Source organism: Schistocerca americana, chromosome 7 (assembly GCF_021461395.2).
Source record: "Schistocerca americana isolate TAMUIC-IGC-003095 chromosome 7, iqSchAmer2.1, whole genome shotgun sequence".
Taxonomy (NCBI): Eukaryota; Metazoa; Arthropoda; class Insecta; order Orthoptera; family Acrididae; genus Schistocerca; species Schistocerca americana.
Window position 1 is genome coordinate 358,114,337 of NC_060125.1, and position 17,663 is coordinate 358,131,999.

The 17,663-nt window shown below is 41.4% G+C and overlaps 1 protein-coding gene across 1 annotated transcript in view; it reads right to left on the reverse strand.

The window, feature by feature from the left end:
• The window catches only part of LOC124622545 (brachyurin-like), a 30,171-nt gene extending 13,312 nt beyond the window's left edge, over nucleotides 1–16,859 (reverse strand). Inside the window, exons 1-3 of the mRNA XM_047148282.1 lie at nucleotides 16,764–16,859; nucleotides 6,953–7,025; nucleotides 3,218–3,368 (exon numbers count right to left, since the gene is read on the reverse strand). Coding sequence (XP_047004238.1) covers nucleotides 3,218–3,368; nucleotides 6,953–7,025; nucleotides 16,764–16,820 — 281 coding nt within the window. The 5' untranslated portion in view covers nucleotides 16,821–16,859. The remainder of the gene's footprint in view (nucleotides 1–3,217; nucleotides 3,369–6,952; nucleotides 7,026–16,763) is intronic.
• Between the last annotated feature and the right edge of the window lie 804 nt (nucleotides 16,860–17,663).

Consider the following 17,663-nt stretch of genomic DNA (forward strand, 5'->3'; position numbering starts at 1 on the left):
CTATCTAACTGCTTGCAGAGGCAGCAAAAATATAATTTTCAACAATTCATGTAATTATCAACCGAATTAAAAAATTTGAAATGTTATCACAATTTACTCATTAAGAGGTATGATCTTACGTTAAAGATCTAAGACAGTTAGTCAAGTGCTACAAACTGCGATTGTCTCGAGGCAGCATAGTTCACTATGCGCAAATTATCACGATTATATTCACCCTGCAGTATAGAATGTGAACACTTAGTCTTCCAGCAAACTTTAACCACAATTTCAAAGATTTGTGAAACATTTTCTCGCTGACAGCCCCCACAAAATGATGAAAGGAAAGGAGTTTATCCCTTACCATACTTCCCCTGTTCTTGCAGTAAGACTCCAGCATCAGTCATGACGTTTTACTTTATTACTTCTTCACTACTAGCTCTACTCGGAACATGTTTTGCAACCAGTATCCATCTACACCACTGAATATACTCGCAAAATTCCATCATTGTACGAAACATAGATCATTAGATGCGTGAAAAACTAGCTTTTGCTTCAGACGGACGCAAATTACCAAAAGTACACCGATCCAGTGTTTGGGAGCACTTAATAATTACAAAAAATTTAAACGTAATTTAAAGCCTATTGTAAACTTTTTCTCGCTTATAGTCTTGATGTAAAATATTTAACACAGTAATCAAACATTTGAAGCTGTTTCATAAAAGACTTCAATTCTTTTAAGAACCTGGGGTTTACTGGTACTGTTATAATCAGAACAAATATTTGCGTTTAGGATACATCACCAGTAGCTCACGTCCACAGCCGATTCTTTAAAGAATCGAGCTCGCATGTATAAAATAGCGTTAATACAGCTGTTTTAAGAAAAGCTAGTTCTTCACATCTCTCAATACTTACGTCACCAGTCTCCTGAACGCTTTTGAATTATGCGTTTTATATTGATATAATATTGCATATACATTCAATGTTATATGTGGATGTTGTCTGCAAAATGTTTGCGAACTGAGTTTGCAGTGAAGAAGTAATGAATAAAATTGTCATCCCTGATGTTGAAGCTCTACTGTGCGTTCAGCGAAAATGTAGTAAGCGATACAGCGTTTTCTTTCCATTCTTTTGTGGCACGTACTAGCGAGAAAAAGTTCCGTAGAGATTTGGAATTATGTGTAAAATACATTGGAAGTCACTAAGTGGTCTGATCATCAAATACTGGATGACTGTAGTCAGGGTAATTTGCGCGCCTAGAGTTGCCTCAAGACATAAACACAGTTTCTAACTTCAATAGTTGTGATATTCTGTTAAACTTTAAAACAAGATTATACCTCTTAAACATTTGAAATTTCAAAATTCGGTCAGTGATTGTATGGAATACTATCAATCAAATTTTATTGCTCCTGGAAGCTGTTAGTTAGGCTACCTGCAATAAGACCTGTGCACCGTTTTAGATGTTCAGTATTATAGATTACACATGTGACTCACGCTATACCAGTAAGTGGGATGCATTCCTGAAATATTTGTTGTTTCCCATTTCGTGTATAGCAGGTGTTCCAAAACCTTTCCCCTGACAGAACACTTTGAGAATCCTGGTACTTTGATGGAGCACCTTGTTTATTTTGAAGGTTAAAAAAAATTAAAAAATGAAAAAAAAACTAGTTTTATTTAGTGATTAGTTCAATTTGAAATCGTAACTAATAATACGGAAATCATAATAAAATTAAAAAGAAATAATTAACATCTTCAAAATGTCGAAAAAACGTCATGTTTTTATTTGTTTTTTTGCGGAGCTCATATTCACTTCCCATGGAACACTGGTGTTCCTTGGAATATAGCATTTTTGTGAAACCCAGGCGTAGAGCACTCTCTGTAAAACCGAATTGGGATTCCACACGCACTTGGCGACTTGTTTGTTTTCAATTCTTTCAGCTGCTTCTCTACGCCATGGACGCCTATTACTATGTTCTCCATACTTGGATCTCCTTCAGGTATGAATTCTTAAACGCGATATTTAAAACTTCCGCTTTCCTTTGCTGTCTTCTATTGCCATACCAGACTGGTAAAGGAGCGAGTGAATAGAAGCCTTCGACTCGCTTAGCGATTTATGTAGGACCAGAATCTTTTCTTGGTTTGTCGGCAAGATCATTTGCTGTACGCCTTGCGAACCGATCTTTTTACAGAGGCACGCATTCCTAACAACTTTTGCCTGTCGTCATTTGTGCGTTATTTTTTCAATCGAATGTGCAACAGTTTTCCCAGTATCCTATATTATAGCCATAGGTTACTATTGTTCGTGAACTCCACCGTTTTATATTTATGAACATTTAAAGTTAGTTGCCAATCCTTGCACCATTTAAAAGCTCATCAGCCTCAGACTGGATACTTGTGCAATTTTTTTTCAGGTAGTACTCTAGCACAGATAACTGGATCATCTATAAAAAGTACGAGGTTACCATCAATATTCTTTACCGGATCGTTAACATACAAGATGAACAGCATGGGTCTCAAGACACTTCCCAGGGACATGTCTGAAGTTACGTCTATGGATGGTTCTCCATCCAAGATAATATGTTGCATCATCCCCATCAATAAATCCTCTATCCGTTTAAATTACGGTTGGTATCCTATGTGATCGTACTTTCGCTTCCTCAATTAAATTAAATAACTCCTGTTTCTCTCCTATTGGCAGCTAAATATTTACTTAATTTCTTCGATATTTTTCAAAGAACATTGTCATCTACATCAGTAAATATAGAGTCCCGATCACAATACTTTATTAGTTACGTGAATCCTTAGACCGAATACTGTTATTTGCCATGTGCCAGTCTTTTGTGGAAAGCAAACTGGGATCTTCCTAGTAATGACCTTCAAGAGGACAAAACAAGAATTACTGAAAACTATGCAAATCTTTTGTACACTGGAAATCATATTGTGAACGTGTGTACAATGTTGTGATGGATTTCTAAACATCTCATGTTTTTTCCTATTCTTGATCATAATTTCTTCCATGTTGGTGCATTAAGTCTGTTTCGATATGTGTTAATGTTTAGGTACCTTAAGATGGTCTGAAAGACCGAAACTGTTAGTAAAATAAAAGCAATTCACATAGCAACAGTCGGTGTATCTATACATTATGGGTTTCCTTAATAAAAAAAGAAAATAAAAAAAGCTACTGGGCCAGTTAGTTGAGAATGGCTGTGGCTGGAAGTAATTGTATAGTGATGATACTCACGGGTCAGCGCAGTGAGCAGCGGTGAGAATCCAGGTGTCACTGATGATGGAGCCACCACAGAAAGCCTGTCCCTCAGACACAGTGATGATGAGACCAGCTTGGTACGGGAACTGGCCCAGAGTGGCAACCTCGCCGTTGGTGATGCGTCCAGCTGCACGGAAAAGAAATCCAATCACACACCACACATACAGTGATAACACATGCACATGCTTACAAACTCGTCCTTGGTACGCACTAAAGCTAATGTTTTCTTACAAGGAGAGGCAGATCCTTCGACCCAGCGATTTGACGAACCTCAGCATGTTAGTGGGGGGCCACTCGATAGTGGCTCTTGAGGACGTGGCCACGCCACTACTCTTCCAATTACGGTAAAATCAACGTCAAACGTCGAGGCACAGGATTCGTTTCGGACCAAACAGAATCGTTAGAACAGTCGAAAACACGAAAATCTTATTTTTAAGTATCACACCCACAATCTAATATTTCCTAGGAAAACAAAGAATTGATGATTGCAGTCTGTTGCAGATTCATTTGGAGAGAAAAGACATTGCCAAGGCGGTCGTTGGTCAAATGGTATAAGGCCCACTTTCGTATCATAGTACTTTTGGGTTCGATTGGTACTTCTTGAAACTTTTCTACTCTCTGGCAGGAAAATTAAAACTGTCACGAAACTGATATAGATTGTTGCTTAACATATGCATCGTTAGCGTCTAAATTAAACACCAAGGGAGGTGTTTTAACGAATGTAAATCAACTTCGCTTTTCATTGCATATAGGGCAGAAAATATGTGGGACCAGGAAAATGGTTTCCGTGCAGTGTTCATTTCACTAGTTCTGTAAAGAATACTAGCCGATGCACGTTGACTATGGTTTCTTTTTTAGAGAGAGATAGGGGGCGATAGAGATGGAGAGGGGGGGGGGGATATTTCAGCGAAAATTTCAGAATACTTCCGGTAAATTTTTCGTCGCTTTCCCTAAAAACAAGCACATTTAGTGAAGAATAAAACCCAGAAAAAAAACAAAAAGAAAAACATCTTCACCAAGAAAAAAACATTTCGTCGAAGTTCGAAGGCCTGCGTGTTTCTTCTCTACTTTTTTGTCACAATATATTTCTTTTGGGGGGGGGGGGGTGAATGGTAGGCCTAATTTAGAAATTTTGCGATAGCTTTCATTCACTTGCCAAAGGGTAAAAACACGTCTACATGGTTATCAATATCTTTTGTCTTCTATGCAGGGTGGTCCATTGATAGTGACCGGGCCAAATATCTCACGAAATAAGCATCAAACGAAAAAAATACAAAGAACGAAACTCGTCTAGCTTGAAAGGGGAAACCAGATGGTGCACATCAGTAGCAGACAAACTGGGCGAGAATCGGGAATCTCAAAACGTCGGTGCTGAAAATGCTACATCAACATCGATTGCACCAGTACCATATTTCTATGCACCAGGAATTGCATGGCGACGACTTTGAACGTCGTGTAACATGGACCATAGTTTCAGATGTATACAGTTCTAAAACAGAAATGTGTATAAGTCTATAAACATCACAGTGTAACTTTAAATGCCTGTATGTAATGCCTTTTGTGGTTCTGCTCACCGTACTAACACTGTATAATGTATTTATTTAATCAAGTAATAGAAGTTATTGCTCTGGCAGAAAAATGGAAAGTTGAAAGTAGGCACACATCATAAGCTTCTGCTTATTAAAGTATGCTGCAGTATTGATCCGTTAGAAGTAACTGCACTGTGCCGCAAACACGTCTTCCTACATTTCCTCTTAGACAGTTAGTTACATGTTCCATTGCTCAATCTCACGGTAACCGTTATCATGTGGAACGTGTCAAGTGCATAAGAAATGCACACACCAATCAAGTTTTTTTTAAAGGTTAAAATTTTTATTATCTGCCCCATCTGGCACAAAATGCATATATTGTACCTATAGATTTATGTATTCCTATTCAAGAATTCATCTATGGCACAGAAGAAGTTGTCAAGAAGATATGGTTTCAGTTTATTTTTAAAACCATTACTGCTGTCTCTCAGACATTTTATTTCCTGTGGTAATTTATCGAAAAGTTTTACAGCAGCATACTTTACCCCTTTCTGTGCCAAACAGGTTAAGTAGAAGATAGTGTAAGTCTTTCTTTCTTCTGGTATTATAATCATGACTGTCACTGTTGTTTTCAAACTGGTCCGTGTTGTTGAAAACAAATTTTATTACCTAGTAAATTTACTGCGAGGCTGTTGTAACAATTCCTTAACTTTTAAACAGATTCCTAAAAGACGTGCGACTAAGAGCCGCACACATTATTCTAACCACTTTCTTTTGAGCAATGAATACATTTTGCCTAAGACATCAGAGAGTGAAAGTATGCAAAGTGTGTTAGCTTGCTAATTTCTATATCCTCAAAATTAGGTATTATTCTGATTGCAAAAGTTGCTGAATCTAGTCGCTTTAGGAGATCCAAAATATGAATTTTCCAATTAACATTCCCATCTATATGTACACCCAAAAACTTAGTATGCTCTACCCTGCCTACCGACTTCTGTTGATATTTTATATCTCTTGAAGGAACTGGACTCCTTGCACTAGAAATTTGGATGTACCGTGTTTTTTCAAGGTTCAGAGCAAGCCCATTCGCAGAAAACCAATCTATAACTTTTCCAAAGACATTATTTGTGTTATTCTTTACTGGATTAATAATGATGCTTGTATCATCAGCAAACAGTGCCAGTTTAGATTCTTGTTTCAGATAAGAAGGGAGGTCATTCACATATATCGAGTACGGAAGGGTACCGATGATCGAACCGTGTGGAACACCTAATCAAATTTCACCCCAGTTAGATGAAGTGGGAAACTTCCTTAAATCACTTAAACCGTATAAAGAAAGATTTTGCTTCCTGTTCTGTAGATATGACTTAAACGACTCATATTATATTCCATTTATATCACAGAATTGTAATTTCTGCAGTATAATGTCATGGTTTCCACAATCGAACGCTTTGGATAAGTAACAGAAAATACCTATTGGTGACATTTCACTAGTTAAAGACTCTATTATGTTTGCGGTGAAATTGTATATTGCTGTCTCATTGGAACAGCATTTTTGAAATCCACACTGTGATTTACTAAATATTCCGTTACTGTTGAGATCGGTAACCACTCTTGAGTATTCTCGATGATTTTTGAAAATGCTGTAAGGAAGGATACTGGCCGGTAATTTTTGATATCTGTGTGTGTAGACTTCAACATATAGCCCTGTTACTCACAGCTGCTCGAAAAGGGCACTGTTGGGGGAAGCTGGAGCGCTTAGCTGACTTGACTGTGCTGCCGCAGCGCAAATGTTGGCCAGGGCTGTACTGAATCACATTTGTTAACCTTGGATGCGGCTTTGATGTGGGTCTATCTCATTAGCCAGCCCTTCAATTGTTATGCACGTCAAATAGTGGTTCTGTCCCATTTTTCTACTGAAACCACGATTGTCTAATGTGAACCCAATTTGGATGACGCATCGTCTTTAAAAGATATGCTGGCATCGTACTAGCACCGACCTCAGTTCAAACCGTGGTCCTACTCCCCTGCTTGCTGCATACAGTTTTGTGAAGTGGTATAAGTACATGTCATGGACTATGAGCAAGTGAACAATCTCGTCTCCATTTCAGAAAGTCTTTCGTCTTCCCCCAGTATAAGGCGCGAGTTTACAATCTAGTGTAACACAGTGTTCTGTACTTACCACCCTTGAGGACTTTGACGGGCACTGAAACGTGCTGCCTCATAGGCTTGACGTCACTCCAGTTCACCGCAGCCTGCAAGAGACAAGAAGACGTCGGTTAGTGTTGGCAGTTTGTATGAAAAAAGTGCTTTGTTAACAATAAGCAGCACAAAATAATATGACACAGGGTGAATACAGCTAAGTGATAAACACGTAGCACTATTCTTAATATGTGGATTGGGCCATAAGGAATGGCCTCACCCGACAATATTCAGACTAGACGACATTAGAAGCAAAATTATCTATGTGAATAAGGTTTCGCAACATTCCAGAAGTGTTTATATGGGAACAACTGTATGAACACAACGTTCTTTACACTGAAGGAGCGAGAGAGGTGGTGCAGTGATGAGGCACCAGATCAGCATTAGCGAAGACGGCCTTTCAAATACTCGTCTATTCATACAGATTTAGGCTTTCAATAGCATCCCGAAATGGCTTAATCCAACTACCAGAATGGTTGCTTTGGAAAGGATTCGGCTGATTTACTTCCTCAACGTGAGCTTGTACTACCGCCGCTGTGGCCGAGTGGTTCTAGGGGGCTTAAGTCCGGAACCGCGCTGCTGCTACGGTCGCAGGTTCGAATTCTGCCTCGGGCATGGATGTGTGTGTTGTCCTTAGGTTAGTTAGGTTTAAGTAGTTCTATGTCTAGTGGACTGATGACCTCAGATGTTAAGTCCCATAGTGCTTAGAGCGATTTGAACCATTTTGAACCACCTTTGTCACCAACGAGTTCATCGTCGACGGGGGATTAAATCCTAATCTTCCCTGTTTCTTTAACTAACAAAAATGGTTCAAATGGCTCTGAGCACTATGGGACTTAACATCTGAGGTCATCAGTCCCCTAGAACTTAGAACTACTTAAACCTAACTAACCTAAGGACATCACACACATCCATGCCCGAGGCAGGATTCGAGCCTGCAACCGTAGCAGTCGCGCGGTTCCGGACTGAGGTGCCTAGAACCGCTCGGCCACCAAGGCCGGCATTTAACTAACAGCATCCGGTTCGTTTTCGACGTACACTATCTGTCCCAAAGTATCTATATACATTTTAGTGGACATTAATATGGTCTGTGTGCACCCTTCGCCTTTATGAAGGCTCAAACTGTGCATGGCACCCGAATCTTCCTCAAGAGCTGAAACCAGAGGTAGTGATCTTGGACACTGGGATCTGGAGCGAAGTCGACGTCGTAACTCATTTCAAAGGTTTTCCACTGGGTTCGGGTTCGGATTATGGGCAGGCGAGTCCATTTCAGAAATGTTATTGTCCACAAACTATTGACTCGCAGATGCTGCTTTACGAAAGGGACCATTACATCTACATACATATTCCGCAAGCCACCATACGGTACTTGGCGAGTGATACGTTTTATCACTACTAATCATTTCCTTTCCAGTTCCACTCGCAAACAGAGAGGAGGAAAACGACTGACTACATGCTTTCGTACGAGCGCTAATTTCTCTTATCTTCGTGGTTCTTAAGCGAAGCGTGCGATGGCGGCAGTAGGATCATTCTGCAGTCAGCTTCACATTCCGGTTGTCTGAATTTTCTCAATAGAATTTCTCTAAAAGAACGTCTTCTTCCCTCCATGGATTCCCATTTCAGTTCCCAAAGCACCTTTGTAATACTTGCGTGCTGATCGAACTTACCAGAACCAATCTACAAGTAGCACCTCACTACTGAATAGCTTTGATCTCTTCCTTCGATCCGATCTCGTGGGGATCCTAAACACTCGAACGGATCGCACTAGTGTGCCATACGTGGTCTCCTTTACAGATGAACCACACTCTCCTAAAACTCTCACAATAAACCGTAGGTAGCCATTTTCCACTACAATCCATCCACGCTCGTTACATTTCATGTCGCTTTGCAACGTTACGCCTAGATATTTTATCAACGTGACTATGTCAAGTAGCACATTAAAAATGCTGTATTCGAACGTTAGGGATTATTTTTCCTGCTCACCTGCGTTAACCTCCATTTTCCTACATTGAGAGGTAGCTGCCATTCGTAACACCACATAAAATTTTGGTCTAAGTGGTCTTGTATCCTACAGTCACTTCCCATACATCATCAGGAAACAGCAGGAGATTGCTGCTCACCCTGTCCCTCAGACCATTTATATATACAGAGAATAATGGCAGTCCTACCACACTTCCCTGCGGCACTCCTGACGATACCTATGCCTCTAATGAACACGTACTGTGTCCTATTACTTAAGAAATCTTCAAGACACTTACATATCTGGAAACCTATTCAGCAATTAGTGAAACTGAACAGTTCAAATTTCTAGGCTTTCAGAGAGATACTAAGCTGTTGTGGAAAGCCTACATTCAGGATCTTGTTCAAAGACTTAATACTGCCATTTTTACTATTCGAACAGTATCAGAAGTGAGTGATCATTCGACACGAAAATTAGTCTACTTTGCTGACTTTCATTCGCTTACGTTGTATGGTATTATATTTTGGGGTACCTCTTCCCATTCTAAAAGGATATTTTTGGTTCAGAAACGGGCGGTTCGGGCAATAAGTGGTGTGAGTTCACAAACCTCTTGTCGACCTCTGTTCACGAATCTCGGTATTTTGACATTGGCCTCTCAATATGTATATTCCTTATTGTCGTTTCTTGTTACCAATATTAGTTTATTCCCAATAATAAGCAGCTTTCACTCGGTTAATACTCGGCAGAAATCAAACCTGCATTTGGATCGGACTTCCTTAACTCTTGTGCAAAAAGGTGTGCAGTATAGTGCTGCATCCATTTTCAATAAGCTACCACTCGAATTCGAAAATCTTAGCAGTAATCCACGCGCTTTCAAATCGAAACTGAAGAGTTTCCTCATGGGTCACTCCTTCTATTCTGTCGAGGAGTTCCTTGAAAACTTAAGCTGATTCTTATTGTATTGCTGATAGCGTTTACTTAAACTTATAGACTGACTTTTTTCAGGTTCATGAACATTTATTTTTATCTATTATTACTTTTATGTTGTAATTTCATGTACTGACACGTTCCATGACCTTGGAGATTTGCTCCTCAATTTGGTCCTACGGAACTTGACGTGTAAATAAATAAATAAAAAAAAAAGAAATATTACCACGCTGATACAGTCACCGCCTCCGAATTGCTCCTCTAATGTACACAGTTCACAGTGGCGTAAAAAGTGTCCATATCCTTCAGCATTTAGCGTTTTCTTAAGCGAAAGACGACGCTCATACCTAAAACACGAAAAACACCCCGATACCGTCATTCTGTAACACCATCTCTTCCTTACTTCACAGCTGGTACTACACATGATGGCAGGAAACGTTCTCGAAGGATCCCCCAAACTCAAACCCTTCCATCGGATTACCACAGCGTACAGCACGATTCATCACTCCAAATCCCTCGTTTCCAGTCATCCACTGTCCAGTGATGACGCTCTTTATATCATCTCAGGCATCGCTTACCATTGACTACAGAAATGTGTGGCTTCTGAGGAACTGCTCGACCTTCCGTCCTGATTAATTTTAACTCCTTGCACACATTTTGCTGTCTGGACTACTGGTAGTACATTACTCCACGAATGAATACTTCCGCTGATGTCATGTGGTTTTTTGTAGCCAGTCTCTACAGTGCTCGACGCTCCCTGTCCATGAGTACATGAGGCCTACCTAGTCTTAATCAAGCTGTAGTCGTCCTACGCGTTTCCGCTTCACAATCACGTCGTCAAAAGTTTACTTGGGCAGCTTCAGAAGGGTCTAAATGACCCTGATGAAACTTTTGCTGGGGTAACATCCAGTGACCAGTCCACGTTCGAACCCACTGAGCTCTCCTGACCGACTCAATGTGCTGTTACTGTTTCTCTACTGACAACAGAATACTCCCTGCTTCTTTTTACACTTCCTGGTCCACCTCTCTAGACATCTTGTGCTCAGTTCCGCTGTACGTACGCGTGTCCGGATACTTTTAATAAGATAGTTCATATAGCATTAAGGACGGATGAATAAAGAGATGTAATGCAACAGATATTTGCTACTGAGGCTTGGCCAAAAGTAGCCGAAACGCACGTGTAAACAAAATACACAAGATTTATTTTCTTAGTAAGTAACATGTTGAAAGTACCGTGCTTGTACAGTAAAATAGATCTTATAGCAGCTTTCAACTACAGAGTTGATGACACGTTTTTGTTTCTTACCGCTACCAGTTACCACAATTATGTTAGTAATCAGATCGTTGCATTGCATTTGCATGGGGACCTACGAATCAGCTCTTGAAATTTTACAGTGCTACGACATGCCACAGTGAAAAAAAATTTTGACTTCAGAAGTATGCGAAATGAAAATAAAACTCAAGGAGAAACGAGCGTTAAAAGCGCAGGATAAATGTATGGTCCAGTATAATGTCCCCTGTTTTCCGTGTATCGCAAAAAATCCCGTTGATGGAAGAGGAGGAGGACACTTTTAACGTACCGTCGACAATGAGGTCATTAGAGACGGAGCACACGTTCGAATTATGGGTGAATGGGGAAGGACACCGGCCGTGCCATTTCGAAGGAACAATTTGCCTTAAGCGATTTAGGGAAATCACAGGAAACCTAAATCAGGACAACCGGAAGCGGATTTTAACCGTCGTCCCCCGAATGCCAGTTCAGAGTGTCAACCACTGCGTTATACCTCTCGGTAATGCCGTTGATACAATTATCACATTAGTGAGTGCTCTTGCCAACAGAACCACGAACGTTCCGAGACGGCGGGCCACCAGTATCACATGATTACTGAACGACCTGTTCTCACACTAGCAAGGAGTGTTCTAACATGCACTGACAGCACAGAGAGACGCTACAGAGTAAATACGTTCATTACTTACTTTGGGCATCAGGCACAGCTGGGAAGAGATGTCAGTTAAATTGCGATAAGGGTATCAACGACATCCATGGCTCTATTCGGAAACTGCTAGTTTTCAGGGATAATTGGGACAGTTCACTGTAAGTACTCGGGCCATATATTTTTCTTGTTGTTTTTTACTTGAGTGTATTTTTTATTTTTATTTCCATCTGTAGTATTTCACAGCTCAAAACTGTTCTCCACACAAGGGCACCATGTCACAGTAAACATTCAACAGCTGATAACAGCAATACAGCCATCTGATAAAGAAAAAATGTTCGTAACCAATAGTTCTCAAAAATCATAAAATATTTGCAAAATGAGTCGTCAACTTAGTACGTGGTAGCTGTTATTCTTGTTGAGGTCCTCAGTATGAAGACTGGTTTGATGCAGCTCTTGAATCTAGTCTATCTTGTGCGACCTTCTTCATCCCTGTGTAGCTATAGCAAGCTACAACCATTTTAAACTGCTTACTGTAGTCTAGCCCCAGACTTTCTCTACAATTTTACTCCCAGAAATTATCTCCATTACCGAATTGATGATTCTTTTACGTGTCGGGATGTGTCCTATCACCCAATCCCCTCTTTTAGACAAATTGTGCACTAAATTTCTTTTTCCCCCATTTAGATGCAGTATCGTTTTGTTAGTCTTTCGATCTACCCATCTATTCCTCAGCCATTTCCTGTAGCAGCACATTTCAAACGCTTCTAATCCTTTGCTGTTTGAACTGCTTATCGTCCACATTTCATTTCCATGCAGGATTATACTTCACACAAAAACCTTAACTCAAATTCTTATTCGTCGTTAATAGATCTCTCCTTCTTCAGAACTGTTTTCCTTACTTTTACGAATTTGCACTTTTTGTTCTTTCTACACCACCCATTACCAGTTATTTTGCTGCCCAAATAGAAAAACTCCTCTACTACTTTCAGTGTCTCATGCCCTTATAAAGTTCGATCACAATTGCCTTATTTAATTTGCCTACATTCCACTATCCTCGTCACCTTTGTTGATGTTTATTTTACATCGTCTTTTCAAGACTCTATCCATTCTATTACCCACTCTGACGGAATTACAATGCGATCGGTAGACCTCAAACAGAATTTCTTGTCCCTGGACATTAATTCCTTTTCCTAATTTCCCTTGGTTTCTTCACAACTTGTCCGGTGTACAGACTGAATAGCGTGGTAACTGATACTATACGTATTATAAAATAGACTGTATGTACTGTGTAATTTCGCCACTATTATTCACTCTGAACTTGTAAACTAGGTATGAAATACTGCGTTCTTAAAGACGATGTGTGTGGTATCGTCCAGAGATCGCGGTACCACAGCAAAGTCAGCAACATGAATCGATGCCACCGATATATACAGGGGCTCGCTACAATTCGCAACTACCGATAGGAGGCACTCCTAAAGACCACGACTCTCCCCCAATACCGCAGCGCCCTCACACTGTAGTCAAAATAGTGTTGAGCATCCAAGAACTCAGTACCAGTAGAGACCTCAGCTTCAGCAGTCAGCGTTTGTGATGTTTCAGATGGAGATACACTTTTGTCATGGCTGAACGTTGTACTTCAGGAGCACAGTTTGTGATAGATTGCATGAAGTGATTTTTTGTTAGTCCATCACAATTGCAGCCGGCCGAAGTGGCCGTGCGGTTAAAGGCGCTGCAGTCTGGAACCGCAAGACCGCTACGGTCGCAGGTTCGAATCCTGCCTCGGGCATGGATGTTTGTGATGTCCTTAGGTTAGTTAGATTTAACTAGTTCTAAGTTCTAGGGGTCTAATGACCTCAGCAGTTGAGTCCCATAGTGCTCAGAGCCATTTCAACCATCACAATTGTAGATTATTCAGTACTTGTGTGGCAAATATTTTATGTGATAAAGTGAACAAATACTTCATGTGTTGTAGTGTTATGAGCCTCCTCACAGAGCAATCAAAGAACCCGCAGCTGTGGACGGACGATTGTATTTATTTGGCGCATAAGTTGATAACGTTTTTGCTTTTCATGTTAGTATTCCGGCTGATATGGGTTTATTTAACGATTTTCATTTTTTATTTGTAGTTCACTGTTGCCATTTTGGTTTATATATTGTCATTTTTTCATTTGGAGACAGTGAGTGGAGATGTGGACGCTAGAAAATGGAGTGCCAAATGGAGACCCCAGAACATTTCCGACATATTCTTCTATTTGAGCTGTATAGAGGGGTGACAGCAGCGGAGGCAGCTAATAAAATTTGCGCCTTGTATAGGGATAATGCCGTTGGACAGAGCAAGGCAGGAAAATGTTTTTCTCGTTATATAAAAAAAAAAAAATGTTAAAATGTGTGTGAAATCTTATGGGACTTAACTGCTAAGGTCAACAGTGCCTAAGATTACACACTACTTAACCTAAATTATCCTAAGGACAAACACATACACCCATGCCCGAGGGAGGACTCAAACCTCCGCCGGGATCAGTCGCACAGTCCATGACTGCAGCGCCCGGGACCGCTCGGCTAATCCCGCGCGGCTTTTCTCGTTTTAAGCAGAACAGTTTTGACATCAGTTACTTTCCACGTTCAGGAAGATCTTCGGGATTTGATGAAGATCGCTTAAACGCATTATTCCACAACAATCCACATCAGTGTACTTGAGAACTGTCAGATGTGATGAAGTGTGATCATTCCACCATCGTCAAACATTTTCATGCAATGGAGGAGATCTGAATCTCAAAATCAGAAAAGTCAGAGGGTAGCCATACGTGCACCTGTGCTTGCTCGTCAACTAGTTCATGAAAAACTCCGAACATTCCTGTCCTGTATCGTTTCTGGTGGTGACGAGAAATGGTGTCTTCATGCTAAGTAAAAGAAAGGGATGATTAAGCCCAAACAAAGCAGGAAGACGTGGATGCATCCACAAATGTAATATTATTCATCTGGTGGAATAATGACAGTGTGGTGTACTACTAATTGCTTCCACGAGGGGTAGTCATCTCTACTGACATTTATTGTCAACAACTGAGACGTCTTGCAGACTCAATTCAGGAACAACGACCAGGAAGTCTGCGCAAAGTGATGCTACTCCACGATAAGGCACGCTCGTAACATGGTAGACTGACAAGAAAGGCTAAAGAGGAGTTGGTTGGTAGGTCATTTCGCATCAACTTTACTCACGTTGCTTCCTCAGATTTTTTCCTTTTCCGATCTCTAACGGACAACTTCAGGGAACTTCCCTTCCGGATGAAAATGAAATGCGAAAGTGGTTCGACGAGTTCTACGTCTCAGAACCACGAGAATTCTACGGTCACGGAATCGAAAAGCTAACCCAGTGTTGGAAGACCGTTGCAGGTTGTGAAGGAGAATATACACTACTGGCCATTAAAATTGCTACACCAAGACGAAATGCAGATGATAAACGGGTATTCATTGGACAAATATATTATACTAGAACTGGCATGTGATTACATTTTCACGCAATTTGGGTGCATAGATCCTGAGAAATCAGTACCCAGAACAACTACCTCTGGTCGTAATAACGGCCTTGATACGCCTGGGTATTGAGTCAAACAGAGCTTGGATGGCGTGTACAGGTACAGCTGTCCATGCAGCTTCAACACGATACCACAGTTCATCAAGAGTAGTGAGTGGCGTATTGTGACGAGCCAGTTGCTCGGCCACCATTGACCAGACGATTTCAGTTGGTGAGAGATCTGGAGAATGCGCTGGCCAGGGCAGCAGTCGAACGTTTTCTGTATCCAGAAAGGCCCTACATGACCTGCAACAGGCGGTAGTGCAAATGTAGGGTTTCGCAGGGATCGAATGAAGGGTAGAGCCACGGGTCGTAACACATCTGAAATGTAACGTCCACTGTTCAAAGTGCCGTCAATGCGAACAAGAGGTGACCGAGACGTGTAACCAATGGCACCCCATACCATCGCGCCAAGTGATACGCCAGTATGGCGATGACGAATACAGGCTTCCAATGTGCGTTCACCGCGATGTCGCCAAATACGGATGCGACCATCATGATGCTGAACCTGGATTCATCCAAAATAATGACGTTTTGCCATTCGTGCACCCAGGTTCCTCATGAGTACACCATCGCAGGCCTGTCCGTGATGCAGCGTCAAGTGTAACCGCAGCCATGGTGTCTGAGCTGATAGTCCATGCTGCTACAAACGTCGTCGAACTGATCGTGCAGATGGTTGTTGTCTTGGAAACGTCCCCATCTGTTGACTCAGGGATCGAGACGTGGCTACACGATCCGTTACAGCCATGCGGATAAGATGCCTGTCATCTCGACTGCTAGTGATACGAGGCCGTTGGGATCCAGCATGGCGTTCCGTATTACCCTCCTGAACCCACCGATTCCAGCTACAATCCGACCTTTATCAGAGTCGGAAACGTGATGGTACGCATTTCTCCTCCTTACACGAGGCATCACAACAACGCTTCACCAGGCAACTCCGGGCAACTGCTGTTTGTGTATGAGAAATCGGTTGGAAACTTTCCTAATGTCAGCACGTTGTAGGTGTCGCCACCGGCGCCAACCTTGTGTGAATGCTCTGAAAAGCTAATCATTTGCATATCACAGCACCTTCTTCCTGTCGGCTAAATTTCGCGTCTGTAGCACGTCATCTTCGTGGAGTAACAATTTTAATGGCCAGTAGTGTACGATCGATGACTAAAGTTTCTGTTATGTGTATCTGTTTTGTTTGTTAAACTCACCGAAAAACGCTCCGAACTTATGCACTAACCCAATAGTTTCGTCTGGTCACAACAGTGTGGAGAATCGAAGTCGTCCAGTCATGCGAACATTTGGTGCAAAGGAGTCTGGCGTCTCACCACGCGGGACAGCGCAACAAACGGCAGCAGCATCACATGGCTAGTGTTGGAGTTGAGCAAACTGAGACAGAGTTCCTCACCTGAGCTGCGATGACTGTGGCGGCCAGGACCAGGAGGTGCAGGCTGAGAGTCGTCATGGCGATGGCGTGTCTCTGCCCCACCGGTCGGCCCCTTATATATCCCACACCAGTGCACGCCTCGTGGGGCCCTCCACTTAAACCTCGCACTTCAAGCGATGATATCAGCAGTCAAAGATATGATGGCTATTAATGACGAACGCGTCGCGTTTCTTCACAGCGATAACCAGTCGATCAAGGAACGAACAGGTGGATCACTTCTCGAGTGGTGCATTGCTATCTCCAGATATCCCCCCCCCCTCCCCCCACCCCCTCTTCTTGACTATTCTCTGTCAAGCACGGGAAGTGTATCTGAACTCCGGACGAACAAAGAGATGACCATCTGGTGCATTTGATTACACAAGCTATCTTTACAAAAATGTTATCAAATGATTTCACAATAACAAATGTGCTAGAATCAATTAACACTGGTTCTGAAAATCCGCGTGGGATTAGCCGAGCGGTCTGGGGCGCTGCAGTCATGGACTGTGCGGCTGGTCCCGGAGGAGGTTCAGATCCTCCCTCGGGCATGGATGTGTGTGTTGGTCCTTAGGATAATTTAGGTTAAGTAGTGTGTAAGCTTAGGGACTGATGACCTTAGCAGTTAAGTCCCATAAGATTTCATACACATTTGAACAATTTTGGTTCTGAAAATTACTTTCGTTGTCCTCAATCTCGTCAGGATTTTTCACAAATCTCATATTTCAAAGATTTAAGTAATTGAAACACAAATTTTAAAATAAAATTTCAGTCAAACTCTATATTTTTATTAGTATTTAATTTTTTAGACTTAGACCAAAACTACTAGAAACAATTGTCTTAGTAATAATATGAATACTCTGTTACATATAGTTCTCAAACATT